Source organism: Orbicella franksi, chromosome 4 (assembly GCF_964199315.1).
Source record: "Orbicella franksi chromosome 4, jaOrbFran1.1, whole genome shotgun sequence".
Lineage (NCBI taxonomy): Eukaryota > Metazoa > Cnidaria > Anthozoa > Scleractinia > Merulinidae > Orbicella > Orbicella franksi.
The window spans coordinates 20,990,836-21,006,474 of record NC_138148.1 but is presented as its reverse complement, the minus strand read 5'-3'; the positions used below and the strand labels follow the sequence as shown (position 1 = coordinate 21,006,474).

Genomic DNA, 15,639 nt, shown 5'->3' with positions numbered 1-15,639 from the left:
AGTGAGTTGTTTTCGAAAATACCATTCAAAGGTCCTGAAGCGCTTTAGTTTTTTCGAAATTGAGGAAAGTTTGAAAATCGCCATTTTAGCCGCCTGACGCCGCCGAAAATGGCCGAAAATTGTGCATTTTGTTTTCGCTCGTACAGATCAACGCGATGATATCTATCAATATACTTTGGGTAGCTCATAGTGCATGTCTTACTGTTTCTAAAGCATTAATTTGATTAGCAAAAGCTCCAAGTTTAATAACATTTTAGGCCGATACAAGTACCTTCGTCCAAGCTCGTGAGCGAAATGGCTAATTTTAGCTAATTTCAATACCATCAAAAGCCCACTGGTACATTGAATTTGAAGTCGAAACTAAAATTTTCTGAAAGCCCGTACTCTATTTTATGTTGTGTGAAAGTCTCTTCCGCGGCCCGAAAAAACTAACCCGTCGAGAGACATAAACGTGGGGTAGATTTTTGTAAATTCGTCACTCGCGAAACCAACATGGAACTAAGCTACCTTCATCAAGAACAAAAATAAGCGAATGGAAACCTTTTTTGTCAATAAGGATACTTGTAATCTGTTTTTTTCCCTTTTAGATTAACCACATGATTAACTTTTGCAAACATTTACAGTTAAATCAAAATAGACGCTGCTTTTGGTACATTGTAATGTTATACAAATTTATTTCGATCACCGGCACGCGCATATCGCCCGAAACTGATTTTCCTTCTGCCTACTGTATGTTTCTTTTCGAAGGCTACAACTGTAGCACACATTATTCGTTCAATATCGGCAGTTTTGATTTTTGTGGAACACCCATGGCCACAGCCAAACTTGTCTTTAAGTAAAAATAAACATTTTGAAACGTGAAGTAAGCAATCGGTTACAGTTGCATCCATCATGTTTGGCGTAATATTCGATGTAAACATGTAAACAAGTGTGTAGTAACATGAAGTCCTAACTAACCGCTGACCGGTAGGGGGGAGAGAATTGTGCTAGCGGTAGGAATCGACCGTATTAAAGCATGTTGCGTTAATGTCTGTTGTCTTGGTACCTTTCCGGACGCAAGATGGTGTCAGAAGCGAGATCGTGCTACTAGCCTACAGCTGCTGAGATCAAACCAGTCGGAGGAACGGATTGAATAGACGAATTGACCCGTCAAACTGCGCGCGGATCCTACACACGTGGTTTCAAACAAGATGGCGGAAAGTGTGTCATTTGCCAGACCGCCGGTACCACTGGAAATTTCGACGGGAAATCCCGCTCATTCGTGGGGGAAATGGAAACAAAAATTCGAAATTTACCTCAAGGCAATTGGAGCTGCAAAGAAACCTGATGAAATGAAAGTGGGGCTGCTATTAAACCACATCGGCGAGCCGTGTTTGGAAATTTACTCAAACTTCATCTTCTTACCCGAGCGTGACGACCCCGCCGGAGGAGAAGACAAACTCCCAGCCGAAAATCCCGACAACTACGCGACCGTTACGGCAAAGTTTGATAAATACTTTCAAACACGAGACCCTCAACTCATGCTGCGAGAGAAATTTTGGGTTCACCTTAAACGAGAGCCGACACAGACCCTTGATTCGTGGGTCGTGACTGTCAAAGAAAGAGCCGCCGAGTGCAAGTTTCCAGCCGATTTCTACGAGCAAGCAGTTAGAGACAAACTCACCTTTTCCTGCAAGGAAGACACCTACAAGCTAAAACTCTATGACGAAGGAGCAGCCCTTTCACTCGAAAAGGCAGTGAAGATCCTGTCTTTGAAGGAAGCAACAAAACGTGAGTTACAAGAATCAAAAACCTCAGAGATTGAGAGTGTCACACCGCGAGGGAACACGCCAGACCTTGTCACTGATCAAGATACAGAGCAAAGGACCCAGCGAGACTCTAAGAGGAAGCCCTTCCAAACGAGTGGCCGGAACTGTGGTTATTGCAACCGCCAACATGCCCCTGGAAGGAGGAACTGCCCAGCTGCCGATACACGATGCAGCAAGTGCAATAAAATGGGACATTTCCCTGTCATATGCAAGAGTGTACCTTGTTGGAGCAAGGGATGTTCCTCTGGTGACCCTTGGATGTGCGGTAATGAGCCTCTCCTTAGCTGAAACAGTCATTAAAGAACGAATGTACGTAGTCAGAGGGGCATCCAAGCTGCTTCTTGGGGTACCTGCCATCCGAAGTCTTGGCCTTATCCATGAAATCCCCGGGACGTACAGTGTCAAAGCTGTCAATCAGATGCCTGATAACCATCCACTCCGATCAGGGACAAAGGAGGACATTGTCAAGCAGTACCCGACGCTCTTTCAAGGCCTTGGCAAACTGGAGGGTGAGCATGCAATTCATCTGAAGGAAGGGGCCACACCCTTTTATCTGACCACTCCCAGGCGAATACCACTGCCACTTATGAAGAAAGTGCAGGAGGAGATCAAACGTATGGAGCAACTGGACGTTATTGAACCAATACACGAGCCGACAGAATGGTGTTCGCCGATTGTGGTAGTGCCAAAGGCCGACGGAAGAGTAAGGATATGTGTTGACCTTACTAGGTTTAACCAAGCAGTCCGCCGAGAAGTCTATCAAATGCCAACAGTTAAAGAGACACTGAGAAGCCTCACAGAAGGGTCGGTATTCTCCAAACTCGATGCTAACTCAGGGTTTCACCAGATAGTCCTAAACCCAGAAAGTGCCAAGCTAACTACCTTTATTACGCCCTTTGGCCGTTACATGTTCAAGCGTCTTCCCTTTGGCATATCATCGGCGCCCGAATAGTTCCAGAAGAGGATGGATAAAGAACTCTCTGAAATAGAGGGGTTCAAATGCCGCATGGACGATAATCTAGTCATCGGGAGAAACCAAGCGGAACATGATCAGCGACTTAAGGAAGTCCTTGACAGGCTAGTGGAGAGGAAACTCACGCTCAACCTTGAGAAGTGTTTATTCTCTCAAACCAGGTTGCAATACTTGGGCCAAATCATTGACAGTGAAGGAATCAGGAAAGATCCCTCAAAGGTTAAAGCTATCACTGACATGGCAGAACCCCAGGACATTGCAAGCCTGAGACGTTTCTTAGGATTGGTCAACCACCTAATGAAGTTCTGCCCAAACCTGGCTGAGAAGACGAAACCCTTAAGAGACTTGCTCAAGAAGGAGAGTGCTTGGGTATGGGGCCCAGCCCAACAAGAAGCCTTTCAACAGCTGAAAGCAGACATGGCATCCGAGCAAGTTCTTGCACTGTACGATCCGGAAAAGGAGACCATGGTCTCATCTGATGCCAGCAGTTTTGGACTTGGTGCAGTCCTTATGCAGAAGCAGCCATCCGGCGAGATGAGGCCGGTGGCCTATGCTAGCAGATCAATGACTGAGACAGAACGTCGTTATGCCCAAATCGACAAAGAGGCTTTGGCTATCACTTGGGCACTTGAACACTGGGCAGAATTCTTGATCGGAATGAGATTTAAAGTAGAAACAGGTCACAAGCCATTGATTCCGTTGTTTTCCACTAAGTTGATAGACGAGCTTCCAGTGCGCATACAACGCTTCAGGATGAGACTCATGAGGTTTGACTTTGCCATCGCACATGTTCCTGGTAAACTCCTGTACACAGCTGATTCATTGTCTCGATCCCCGCAAGAAAGTAAAGGCCAGGAGTCTAAGTCATGGAACGACCTACATGACGAAGTTGAGGGCTATATGAGTGCTGTACTAGTGACTTTACCTGTCTCAGACCAGCGGTTAGATGAGATACGTTCTGAGCTGAAGAACGATGACACACTCAAAACTGTGATGCAGTATGTACAGAATGGGTGGCCTGAAGAGAAACGAAGAGTCCATGGGCCAGTAGCTAAATACTGGAGTGAACGCGGCAACATCTCCCTCCACAGCGGGCTACTCCTGAGAGGACGACGAATCATTATACCTCCAAGATTAAGAGCGGATGTATTGAGGCGTCTACATGATGGTCATCAAGGGATTACCAAAACACGTGCGAATGCGGCCTCCTCGGTCTGGTGGCCTGGAATCTCCCATGACATCACAAAGGTTGTGCAAAACTGTGCCACATGTGAGAAATATCGCAGAGAACGCATTGAGCCAATGAAAGGTACTGAATTTCCAGATCGACCATGGAGCAGAGTCGGCGTAGACTTCTTTCAGCACAAGGATAAGCATTACCTCCTGGCCGTAGATTATTTTCAAGAGATGTAGAGATATGCCTAGTGCCCAAGGATGTGAACTCCTCCCAGACTATCCTGCAGCTTAAAAGGATCTTCAGTCGACATGGGATTCCGGACATCTTATTTACCGACAACGGCCCCCAGTTTGATTCACGTGAGTTCGCCAACTTTTCCACTGAGTGGCAGTTTCAGCACATTACCTCATCTCCAAGATATCCCCAGTCCAACGGTGAAGTGGAATGGGCGGTCCAAACTATGAAGATGGTCTTAAATAAGACTAGTGACGAATACTTGGCTCTCCTGAATTACAGAGATATCCCATTGCATCATGGTTACTCTCCAGCACAATTAAGCATGGGTCGGAAACTACGTACTAGAGTCCCCTGTCACCCGGATGAGCTAAAGCCAGAGACCCCTGACTATGATCACATCAGAAGAAAAGAGAGGGAGTACCGAGCAAAACTGAAATTCAATTATGACCAGAGACACAGAGTAGTAGAGGGAGAGGAGCTGTCACCTGGTGACCGCGTTTGGATTCCTGACCTGAAAGCAGAAGGGACAGTAATTAAGCAACACGAATCTCCACGGTCTGTAGTCATACAGACCTCAAATGGCCAAGTCAGAAGGAACCGGAGGATGACACGAAGAGTTCTTGAGGGAAGACCTCCAGTCTCACCCCAGAATGAGGGCTATGAGAGCCACGAAGCAGCACCAACAAGAGAGAGGAGCCCAGACGTTCCCTCAGCACTTGGAGCCAGCCAAGAAGACTACGGAGAACTGCCTGTTCCTGAGGACCAACCAGCAGTAAATGAGCCCTTACAGCCTGAACCATTGCTGACCCGCCTTAGACCTAGAGGAGCTCTTAGAAGACCGGAAAGACTTATTGAACAATGCTAAGATTAGTATTCATTTAGGATACTGGAGAACAGTGATGTGCTTATTGACATTTAGTTAAGTTAAAAGAAAAAGGAAGATGTAGTAACATGAAGTCCTAACTAACCGCTGACCGGTAGGGGAGAGAGAATTGTGCTAGCGGTAGGAATCAACCGTTTTAAAGCATGTTGCGTTAATGTCTGTTGTCTTGGTACCTTTCCGGACACAACAAGGTGCACTTTACTTTAAAAACAACCGTCTCATCGCAGCATTTCTTGAAATCCTGGTCTGAGACCAGGTAATGCCGATAACAAAGCGCGAGCAGTTGACAAAGCTTCATGATCAACTGTCGAAACGTTGTACTTGTGGAATAAGTAAGGTGATTCAACCTTTGTATTTCTTACCCGAGTGCTTGCAATTCTTATGGATACAATTGCCCCTGTCTGTTACCACCAAATTTATAAATGAATCGTTCGTTTCTTTCGCTAATATGGTGAATACCTCTGAATAAAACACATACTGTGACATCATTTTTCTTGGAGTGTTCCAACAGTCGTCCGTGACCACGCATAAAACGTAAGCAGCAAGACAGAAAAACCATAAGGGCTTCTTCGTCAATCGTACTACGCTGTCCAGATCTCTTTCTTACAAAGTTTCCAGACTTCGCTCTCTTTTAAAATTCCGAGACTTCGCCGTTCTGTTGGCCAGTCCGAATAATTGTCATGGTGTTAGTTGAGTAAGTTCTTGACTTTGTTTGGTGGTCCCAGTTCAGACCATCCGGCAAATGTCGATTGCGTGACAAACGGCCACTCGCAGGGTCCAAATTGGGTGAAGCTGGCGGCCAGCGAAACTGTTTGCTCGTGCAAGTAACGTGGTTCGCACTGTCAGCCTAAATAAACATTTTTGGACGAAATTGAAGGATGTAGGGGGAAGGGGGTGTTGTTTCATTCTGCAAGAGGACAGAACTCGACGAACTGACAGAGCCGTCCGCGGGTCCTGCTATCACGGCATGTCTACGTAGATTAATGGGAAGTATCACCGCGTTCACAAAAGTTGTGCAAACACCTTTCCTCTTTACCTTTAAAATACATGTTTGTCGTTAGTACTTTTTGAATAGAAATGCACCGGTGATAGGGCTGGAATACAAAAAGGACAAAGGAGGCCTAGAGGGCATCAGATCTTAGATACGCGGTGTGAGTTTACATACATATTCATCCCTGTTGCCTTCTGCTAAACTATATAGACAATAATATGGGCGCTTTCCAAAAATCGGACACTCAGAAGAGCTAAAATCTTCCTTTATTTTACCTTGAGAATTCACAATTATTGACCTAGCGAACTTCCCATCAACAATTAGGCGGTATAAAATAGTTAGGCATTATGTATAGCTGGTTTTCACATGACGTCACTAAAATTCGAACTACAAAACTATTGATCTTCCTGAGATATTACTTTAATGATGTATGAGAGCAGCTGAAAACTAATATTCATACAAATTTTCGCTCGGAATGGGTTCTTGGTTTTGTGATACACTACGCTTGAATTTTGAAGCTTTTGCGTGACCCGGCATTTACATGACGGCGTCATGATGGTTAAAAAAGTGACTTATTTCGCGGAATTTGGCTATCTGAATAGTTCATGTCTTAGAAAAAGTATTATTTTAATGTTTTAGAGTTCCTCGAGGGATAAATTCACGCTTTTGTAGCAAAACTCAGTGACAGATGTTTCTGTTCGGTTTCCGGCCGCCATGTTGGTGCCCATACGGATGGGCACTAGCATGGCGTCTCCATACAAATCTCTTTAAATTTGGGTAAAAAATTTCTCCGCATATCTTACATAAGAAAAATTGCTGTGACCAGAATCTTGGCGAGAGTCTTTGTATATTTACTTTCGTTCATTTCCCAGATTCTGGACTTAATCTATTGAACGGTTTTGATTTTTATTTTGATCTATTTTGAATGGCGTGACACTGAAAACCAGCAATTGTAGCCTTATTTTGCGCATTTCAGAGGCAAAAATAAGAGCGAATGTATGGACTGTCCACTGGGACAAAAAAATGTGTCTGTTGTAAAGAGAAGTTCACTGTGGAGAGGTGACCGTTAGTGGAGGTTCAACTGTATAGTTTATATAGGTTTAAAAAAGAACCGGTAACCTGAGTGAATATGTACGTAAATTCTCAACACGTACCCATTTAAGACTAGTGCCTCCTAGGCCTTCTTTTTCCATCCCACTCATGCCCCTGGTGCATTTCTATACCAAAAACCTAGAGCAATATACCTGTATTTTAAAGTTCAATAGGAAGGGTGTGTTTTTTATTAACGGTAATAAAGTCGAAACTTTCTACACCTTGGGAACAGAGGAAAGTCGCCGTTATGGAGCGGTATCAGTAGGGGTGAAATATGACACCGATATTTTCTTGGGTTTCAACATTTTTATCTTAAAAAAGGCTTAGTGTAACATCTAAATTCGTAATACAATCAAAATATATCAATAGGACAGAAACCAAACAGAAATAGAGACCAAAGACCTGCGGCATGCATCAAGTTTCGTGACCATGTCCAATAAAAAATGGGGTTTGGTGGACAGCGTTCGTCAGTGGTTGATTAATTGGCCTTTGTGGAGAGGTTTTTTTGGCAGTTGGGACGTGTTTTAGTGGCTGTTACTGTTGTGGAGAGATGGCCGTTGTAGAGAGATTAGAATAAGAGTGACCGTCCGCCGGAATGAAAAAAGTGGCCGTTGCAGAGAGGTGGTCCTTTGTGGAGAGGTGGCTGTGCAGGTTCGACTGTAGTTCCCATTTTTTCACGCAGACATAGAGAAAACACCCTGCCTACACGAGGCGAGCAAGGAGCAGTTTGGATTCCCTGTCCACGCCTCCCGGGGCGGGGGAGCTCGTCGTACCTTTTAGGGGTTAAAAATGAAGTTTTAGTAGCGTTCAGGGTGTTCAGCCTCAAAAGGTCCAAAGCGGGAGCTTTTGCGATGCCTTTTGAGGTATTGAGCCGAAAAAAAATATGACGCGGGGAGAAAATGTGTTATGTAAGAATTGGTATCTTTTAGAGAAGAAAAAACAGGATCTTGGTACCTCTTAGGGGATCTTTGGGGATCAAAATTTTTGAGGAGCACCCCCGTCCTTCTTATATGGGTGTTCCCTTCCCCTCGAGGTCCACGTCGCCATCTTCACTCACTTTGCAAAACGTCAGATATCGACATATTTGGTACAGTGGCCGATTGTCACGCAATCCACATTTGCCTAATTGTCCGAACCGGGACCACCAAACAAAGTCAAGTACTTAATCAACTAACGCCATGACAGTTATTCGGATTGGGCAACAGAACGGCGAAGTCTTGGAATTTTAAAAGAGAGCGAAGTCTGGAAACTTTGTAAGAAAGAAATCTGGACAGCGTAGTGCGATTGACGAAGAAGCCTTTGTAGTTTTCTGTTTTGCTGCAGTACGTTTTGCAATTGGCGGACGCCTGTTGGAACACTCCAAGAAAAATGATGTCACCGTATGTGTTTTATTCCGAGGTATGTGCCATATTAAGTGATAGGAAACGAACGATTCATTTATAAATCTGGTGGTAACAGACAGGGGCAGTTGTATCCATAAGAATTGCAAGCACACGGGTAAGAAATACAAAGGTTGAATTATCTTGCATATTCCACAAGTACAACGTTTCGACAGTTGATCATGAAGCTTTGTCAACTGCTCGCGCTTTGTTATCGGCATAACCTGGTCTCAGACCAGGATTTCAAGAAATGCTGCGATGAGACGGTTGTTTTTAAAGTAAAGTGCACCTGTTTACATGAAATGGTTGTGTTCAAATATTACGCCAAACATGATGGATGCAATTGTAACCGATTGTTTACTTCACGTTTCAAAATGTTTATTTTTACTTAAAGACAAGTTTGGCTGTGGCCATGGGTGTTCCACAAAAATCAAAACTGCCGATATTGAACGAATAATGTGTGCTACAGTTGTAACCTTCGAAAAGAAACATACAGTAGGCGGAAGGAAAATCAGTTTCGGGCGATATGCGCGTGCCGGTGATCGAAATAAATTTGCATAACATTACAATGTACCAAAAGCGGCGTCTATTTTGATTTAACTGCAAGTTGTTTACAAAAGTTAATGATGTGGTCAATCTAAAAGGGAAAAAACATCACAAGTATCCTTATTGACGAAAAAGGTTTCCATTCGCTTATTTTTGTTCTTGATGAAGGTAGCTGGCCAAGTTCCATGTTGGTTTCACGAATGACGAATTTACAAACATAGGCACGCAAGGCGTGCAAGAGTTATTTTTTTGTCGGAAGTGTTGGAGATAGAAGCATTCATGGTACAGTAATGATTTGGTTAATTTGACAAGTTTTTTTTGGTTGCGATGTTACATCGGTCATGGTAAGATCGTTAAATAGTAAGCCATAAAATGTTTGACTGAACAAACTACAGTAATCTGACACATCTCCAGATTAATGTAGATACCATATTATTTTCTAACAGGCAATTTGATTCGTTCTTTGATACAACCCGCCACCAAACCTCTGACACGTTGAAAGTCTGATTTAATTAAATTGCACTTTAACTTGGTGCCACGCAGTCTTCAAAGAACATTTGAACAGTTTTCATACTTTTTACCTTTAAATATATCGGACTGAAATGAATGTCATCAAATAAAACTATTAAACTGCTACTGCAGAGACGTAAAAACCTTCCAGAAATGAAAGCTTCTTTTTTGTTTAATATCCTGGAAACAATAGCCGATAACTTGTCAGCTCTAATTGAATTTACTCCCATATAAAAAACAAAGGTGTTAAGTTACCATTTGTTACTAAAGATAGCAAGCATCTCGAGGGAAAGAGTGGCGACGATTCGTTCGCTCTAATTGAATTTACTCCCCTGTGAAAAACAAGAGTGTCAAAATACACTTTGTAACTAAAAAACAAAAATATCTTGTTATATTTGCATGTAACAAGAACAAAACAATCGTTACCCGCACTTACTATTGTAAACGTTAGAACTGTTTCAAATCTAAAGTCTCGTCCCCTCTAAAACATGTCCTAAGAACTAGACGCGACGATTCGTGACCTCTAATTGAATTTACTCCTTGTGAAAAACAAAAGTATCAAGTTACCTTTGTAACTAAAAATAAAAATATCTCGTTGCATTTGCATACTACTAACTCACGAACAGTTTCACACCTCAAGGCTCATCTCGTTCATTTAACTAAAATCCTCAGCCTAACCCACAGAAAATGTCGAAGTAAACCCATTGAATACTTCCTCCTCTTTTATAGAAGAATGAATACGGCCGTTCTGAACTCTATCGGGATCAAATCTTCTCACATACCATTTACCTTTACAATAAGAAATTTGATTGGCTGTTTATAGTAGATCCAATCTGATTGGTGTGACATACATACATCTCTCACTCACTCAACTCACTCACTCACTCACTCACCCATTGACCCGTCCATAACATACCCGACGCGCCGACTAAGAGGTATTTTTTTTACAAAAAAATAACTCAAAAATGTACCACACGTTTATGTCTCTCGACGGGTTAGTTTTTTCGGGCCGCGGAAGAGACTTTCACACAACATAAAATAGAGTATGGGCTTTCAGAAAATTTTAGTTTCGACTTCAAATTCAATGTACCAGTGGGCTTTTGATGGTATTGAAATTAGCTAAAATTAGCCATTTCGCTCACGAGCTTGGATGAAGGTACTTGTATCGGCCTAAAATGTTATTAAACTTGGAGCTTTTGCTAATCAAATTAATGCTTTAGAAACAGTAAGACATGCACTATGAGCTACCCAAAGTATATTGATAGATATCATCGCGTTGATCTGTACGAGCGAAAACAAAATGCACAATTTTCAGCCATTTTCGGCGGCGTCAGGCGGCTAAAATGGCGATTTTCAAACTTTCCTCAATTTCGAAAAAACTAAAGCGCTTCAGGACCTTTGAATGGTATTTTCGAAAACAACTCACTACAGAGGTTATTTGGGCAAAATATGAAGAAATCGAAAATTTCGCGACTGTCATCTCATTCTCGGTATTTACAGGAACTGGCTCTTAATTCGCTGTAGAATGTGGATTGCCTGTCAAAGATAGACTATATTTTTTCGAGCTCAGTGAATATTATTTCTGAATTCAAGTAGATATACTGACACATGTAACAGAAACAAGTGTCACGCCACACACCTACATTTACATGAAGGGTGCAGTTTCTCCTGTAAGGAAATTACTTTGAGTGCCTTCCAAGTTTGAAATAAATTTAATAAGTGTGGAAAGTAACAAAATGTGGCAAAATATACCTGACACACTTTGCTTTCAACTGTCGACTTCCAGCATAAAGCGTATCGGTTTTACTAGATTTACTAGTACCTGTTAGAATTTATATAATTAATTTAACTCCTTAGCTATGCTGATAAATATCTCTTAAGGTTTTTAGAGCTGAGAAACAAACAAATTGGAGTCACTGATACCATTACAGGATTCGAATCGGCTCCTTAAACAGCAGCTTATGGTCACAGAGTGCTCCAGTTAGCTTGGACTGTCACGTACTTCAGAGGAATGTGATCATGAATATTTCACAGAGGCCAAAAATTGTTTTCGTCAGAAACATAGCACTATAATAGGGTTTTACTGTGACTACATGTTTGTCGACATGCAACGTTGCCCATTGGAGATATTTGCAATTTAAAAAGACTAATTTGTGGTTTCTTAAAATTATTGCGTGACATGGTTAATTTTCAAATGTTCTAGATTGGCGAGAATAATTTCAAATCACTCCAACTTTGGACCTTTCATTGCTTAAGGTTTAAAGAATTGTTGGATGAAACAAGATGAAAATCCATCGCATTCTGTTAGTGTGAGAAATCTTTGTTGGAAGTACAATTTTAGAGCTAATTTCGGGGTTTTATCCCTGGGATTTGATGTGAAAGCCCTAATACCCCAGGGATTGACCGGGAGTCCGAGCTACTTTGGACTCTTGAATAACTTAATGACCTTAATCATCTGTGAAAGTTTGAGAGAAATCGGTGAGATGGCATGTGTCACGTCTGCCTGGTCCTCTCGTGGACAGACTCTTAAATATACTGCAAATAGATATATAAAGCTTTTCGCGAGAGCCGTTGTGTGACTTTGCGATATGATAGTTCATCAGCCTATTCAAGTGCCAAAGTGTATCAGCTTGAACAAGCCCAACAATTTTTGTCTGTGGGCAAAATGTTAATGCTCGGATTGCATTTCAATTCGTGAAGTTCTCTCTAGTTCTCCTCGCTCCCGCTGTGCGGGGTTCGTCTTCCAATGCGACTTATCTGGCTGGGCAGGAAATTCTTGTGGTGGATTCCACGCCCGCGGTTGAAAGTTATAATCTGGCGTAATCATGAGCCTTTTAGAGGCTTGCGAGATCGCGGTGTTCTTTATTAGAGACTTTTTCGACAAACGCTACGGTGGCCTCAAGGAAACTGTTCGCTTTGATTTCCGAAATTTAATTTCAGGAGCTCAACCCTCCAGTAGTAGTACCATCGATATGTAGAGAGGGTTGCCTCTTGTCAATCTTTACTAAACTTCAAACCTCGGAGCGGAAATTTAAAATAGCAGCTCCCAGCAACTTCACCTCTGTCATCTAAAACGTTCCCAATGCGTATTAAAAAAGCCAACGTTTGGTCTTATTTAGAGTTGACTGTTAATTTAAGATTAGAATTGTAATAGAAATGGTAACTGAACTATACCCAAAAAGCAAACAAAACAAGTTTCCATTTTTAGTGCAACAATCGCAGCTAGACCTTGTAATGTAAAGCGATACACGTGCCTGCAAGATTGACTAATACAGTGATTTCGGGAGCTTTATCTACTGGTCAGAGGAATTACTCCAAAAAGCTTACAGATGATGGAAGGTCGTCATTTACATATTGTTTGCATAATCTGCCCCACCACTAAAACCCTATAGATTGCTTATGCAATCTCTGGGTTAATAAAGAGAATGCTAAAGTTGCTTTGGCCTCATATAATAGTTAACTTGAGAATTCTGGTTTTAATTTAACGAGGAACTACATATGTCTGGATTTATGAAAACAGTGTTAAAGAAGTCAAGCGGTTTTTATTTCTTTTTTTTTTATTATTTAATTTTTTTTTCTTTGCTTTCCGTATGGCAGCAGCTTGTAAATCTTACCTAGAATAAAATGTAGGGAACTTCTTGCTGCGTGTTTTATTTATTTGTCCATTTTTTCGTTATTTATCGCTACCCCTCCCCTTTTCAACAGACCATATTCGTATTCTCGGTATTGGACTCGAACTAGCTTGCAACTGAGGCTAATGAGGGGAGTCTTTTCAAATGCAAATAGCATTTATCCCTGTTCAAGGCGGGGGTACACAAGAATTGAAGTGAAATTTTAGGAAGTTGAAAGAGGGATTAAAAGGATAAAAAGGGGTTTGGAACACCACCAGACAGTTGAGTACCCCCAAAAGGGCACCCCGGGTTGGTGGGCAACTGTTTGGTGTACGTCTACCAATTTCTAACTTCAAATTCTAATTTTAAAACAACATCAAATCTTCAAAATTTCCTATTTCCATAAATTTTACTTATCCTTTGAGAAAGACTATTTATCCCCAAATATACCCAAAAATCACCAAAAAAATTCACAAAACAGCCCAAAACGTAGCTATGTGAAATGAGCAAAGAGATTTTTCACTGCTTGAAACGTGAACGAGATATTTGCATTCAAACCATAAAACCCAGCAAAAATATGGCCTTCAAGTTAACCCCCGCCTTAATGATAATCCCCCACATGAGCCTCCACTGCAAGCTAGTTCCAGTCCAATACCGAGAATACGAATATGGTCTATTACTGTTAATTTTAGCCCAGACTACACTTGTCTGAATTTCAGTTCGCGCGGTGACTCTGAGAAGGAGCCCACCGATCAGCGTTCTGTAACTGCTGTCTAAAGGAAGTCTGCCCGAGGACATCATTAAGTCCAATAAAGGTGCAAGTCTAACGATATGTTAGCAAGCGTCGTCCATTATCGTACATGGAGCGGTCCTGAGACGTATTACATGTTATTACATGTAAATGGGGCGTCACTTAGCCCCGTAATAGTAGGCCGTTTGCACTGTGGCGATAATGTTGTGCTTGCTGTAGACAGCAAAGAGCTTTAGCCACATCAATTTATGACTTAGACGTGCAATGGACTAAACATTTGTAGCTGCTGTCGGCGTTATTTGCCCTGAACTTTGATGCCGCTTAAGACTTGGAAAAAAATCTCTTGAAGTCTGGATATGGCATTTCCCGCCCAACGAAATTCAAGTACATCCGGAACATTGCTATTTGCGAGCAAAACATGGCTAGGAACGGAGTGAAAAACATTGGGTCAAGCGCGCCAATCGTGAGTAGAATTTCGTTGTTTTATCAATTTTAGGCGTTCTCGGCCTGGCTAACTATCAGAACTGACCGTGATTCGCTAGCGCGGAAGAAATTTTTTTGCGTGGCTTCCAGTCGATAATTGACGTAACGACAACATGTTGAGTGTTCGCTTACTGCTAACTATGGCCTAGTTTGTTTGAATTTCAATCGATTCTCGATGTAGGAAGCTCTTGTTCAGTCCATTTAGGACGATGCAGGCCTTTAGAAAGGCGGTTTTGATATCTGGACGTTCGTGTTGATCTAGACTCCAATTTCATGTTAAAAGCACTCTTAATTAAATTGTACAATTCATGATTCAACGAAAAGACGGTGAATTTAGTTTTCCTGGCCTCTAAAGGTATACAGGAGAGTTCTTTCCTTTTATTTGAGCTACGATAAGCTTTGTGGAAAGCGCTAGCTAGCTCTAGGACAGAATTGTATCAAGATTATCAGTGACAAGTCAAATTCTGTTGCTATGTTTTTACGGATCCAGACAGATACAACGTGGTTATAAATAGCCCTAACTAACTGGGGTATTGGAGTTTATTAAACAATTGGGTTCTTATATTTCGTGACTGAGGATTTGAACTCGGGTCTAACGAGGAGCAAATTCAGCTTGTAGTATGTTGGAGACCTCCGGATTACAAGACGGCGTCCTACTGACTGCAGCACAGTGCCTCCCTATTGTCATGCGCTACTTCTTATAAGTCAAGGGAATGGCACCGATAAGAAAATTTTGTCTTTTTGTACGTTGGCCACTTTTTTCTCAAACTGTGACTAGTTTTCTGCACCGGTGAATCTTTACCCTTCATAAGGACAAGTCTGACCCCTCTTCTATAATGAAGCAACTGACGTTGCACGTTCCAAGGAAAGCTTTTGACTTTGTCTCGGGTTTGTGAGCGGGTTGGCCTGTGTTGCAGTTTACTCTCGGCTTCTGCTGCCTCGCATCATCAGTAAGCTGGCTGGAGCTGCTTCTCTATCGAGCACCAGCGTTTTAATTTTTGCCATGATAGATGCGTTAACCTTGACAACAATTCCCAGCCCGGTCCATTAAGACATTACCAAGAATATGAGATTCCTTACATTCGTAAAATCGCTGAGGTTCAGGCGTCCTACCCCTCAAAGGTAATAGTGAAACCTCGGAGCCAACTGGCTCATAGCTGCCGGAGCTTATCCTGGTTTCTGCAGCGTGACGCGGCAA

General features: G+C 42.2%; 1 protein-coding gene across 1 annotated transcript; it reads left to right on the top strand.

Moving 5' to 3' along the window:
• Positions 1–951: 951 nt before the first annotated feature.
• LOC145485620 (uncharacterized) lies at positions 952–2,096 on the top strand. The gene has a single exon (XM_081464259.1). The coding sequence runs from the start codon at positions 1,191–1,193 to the stop codon at positions 2,094–2,096; it is 906 nt and encodes a 301-aa protein (XP_081320385.1). The 5' UTR covers positions 952–1,190.
• Positions 2,097–15,639: the final 13,543 nt, after the last annotated feature.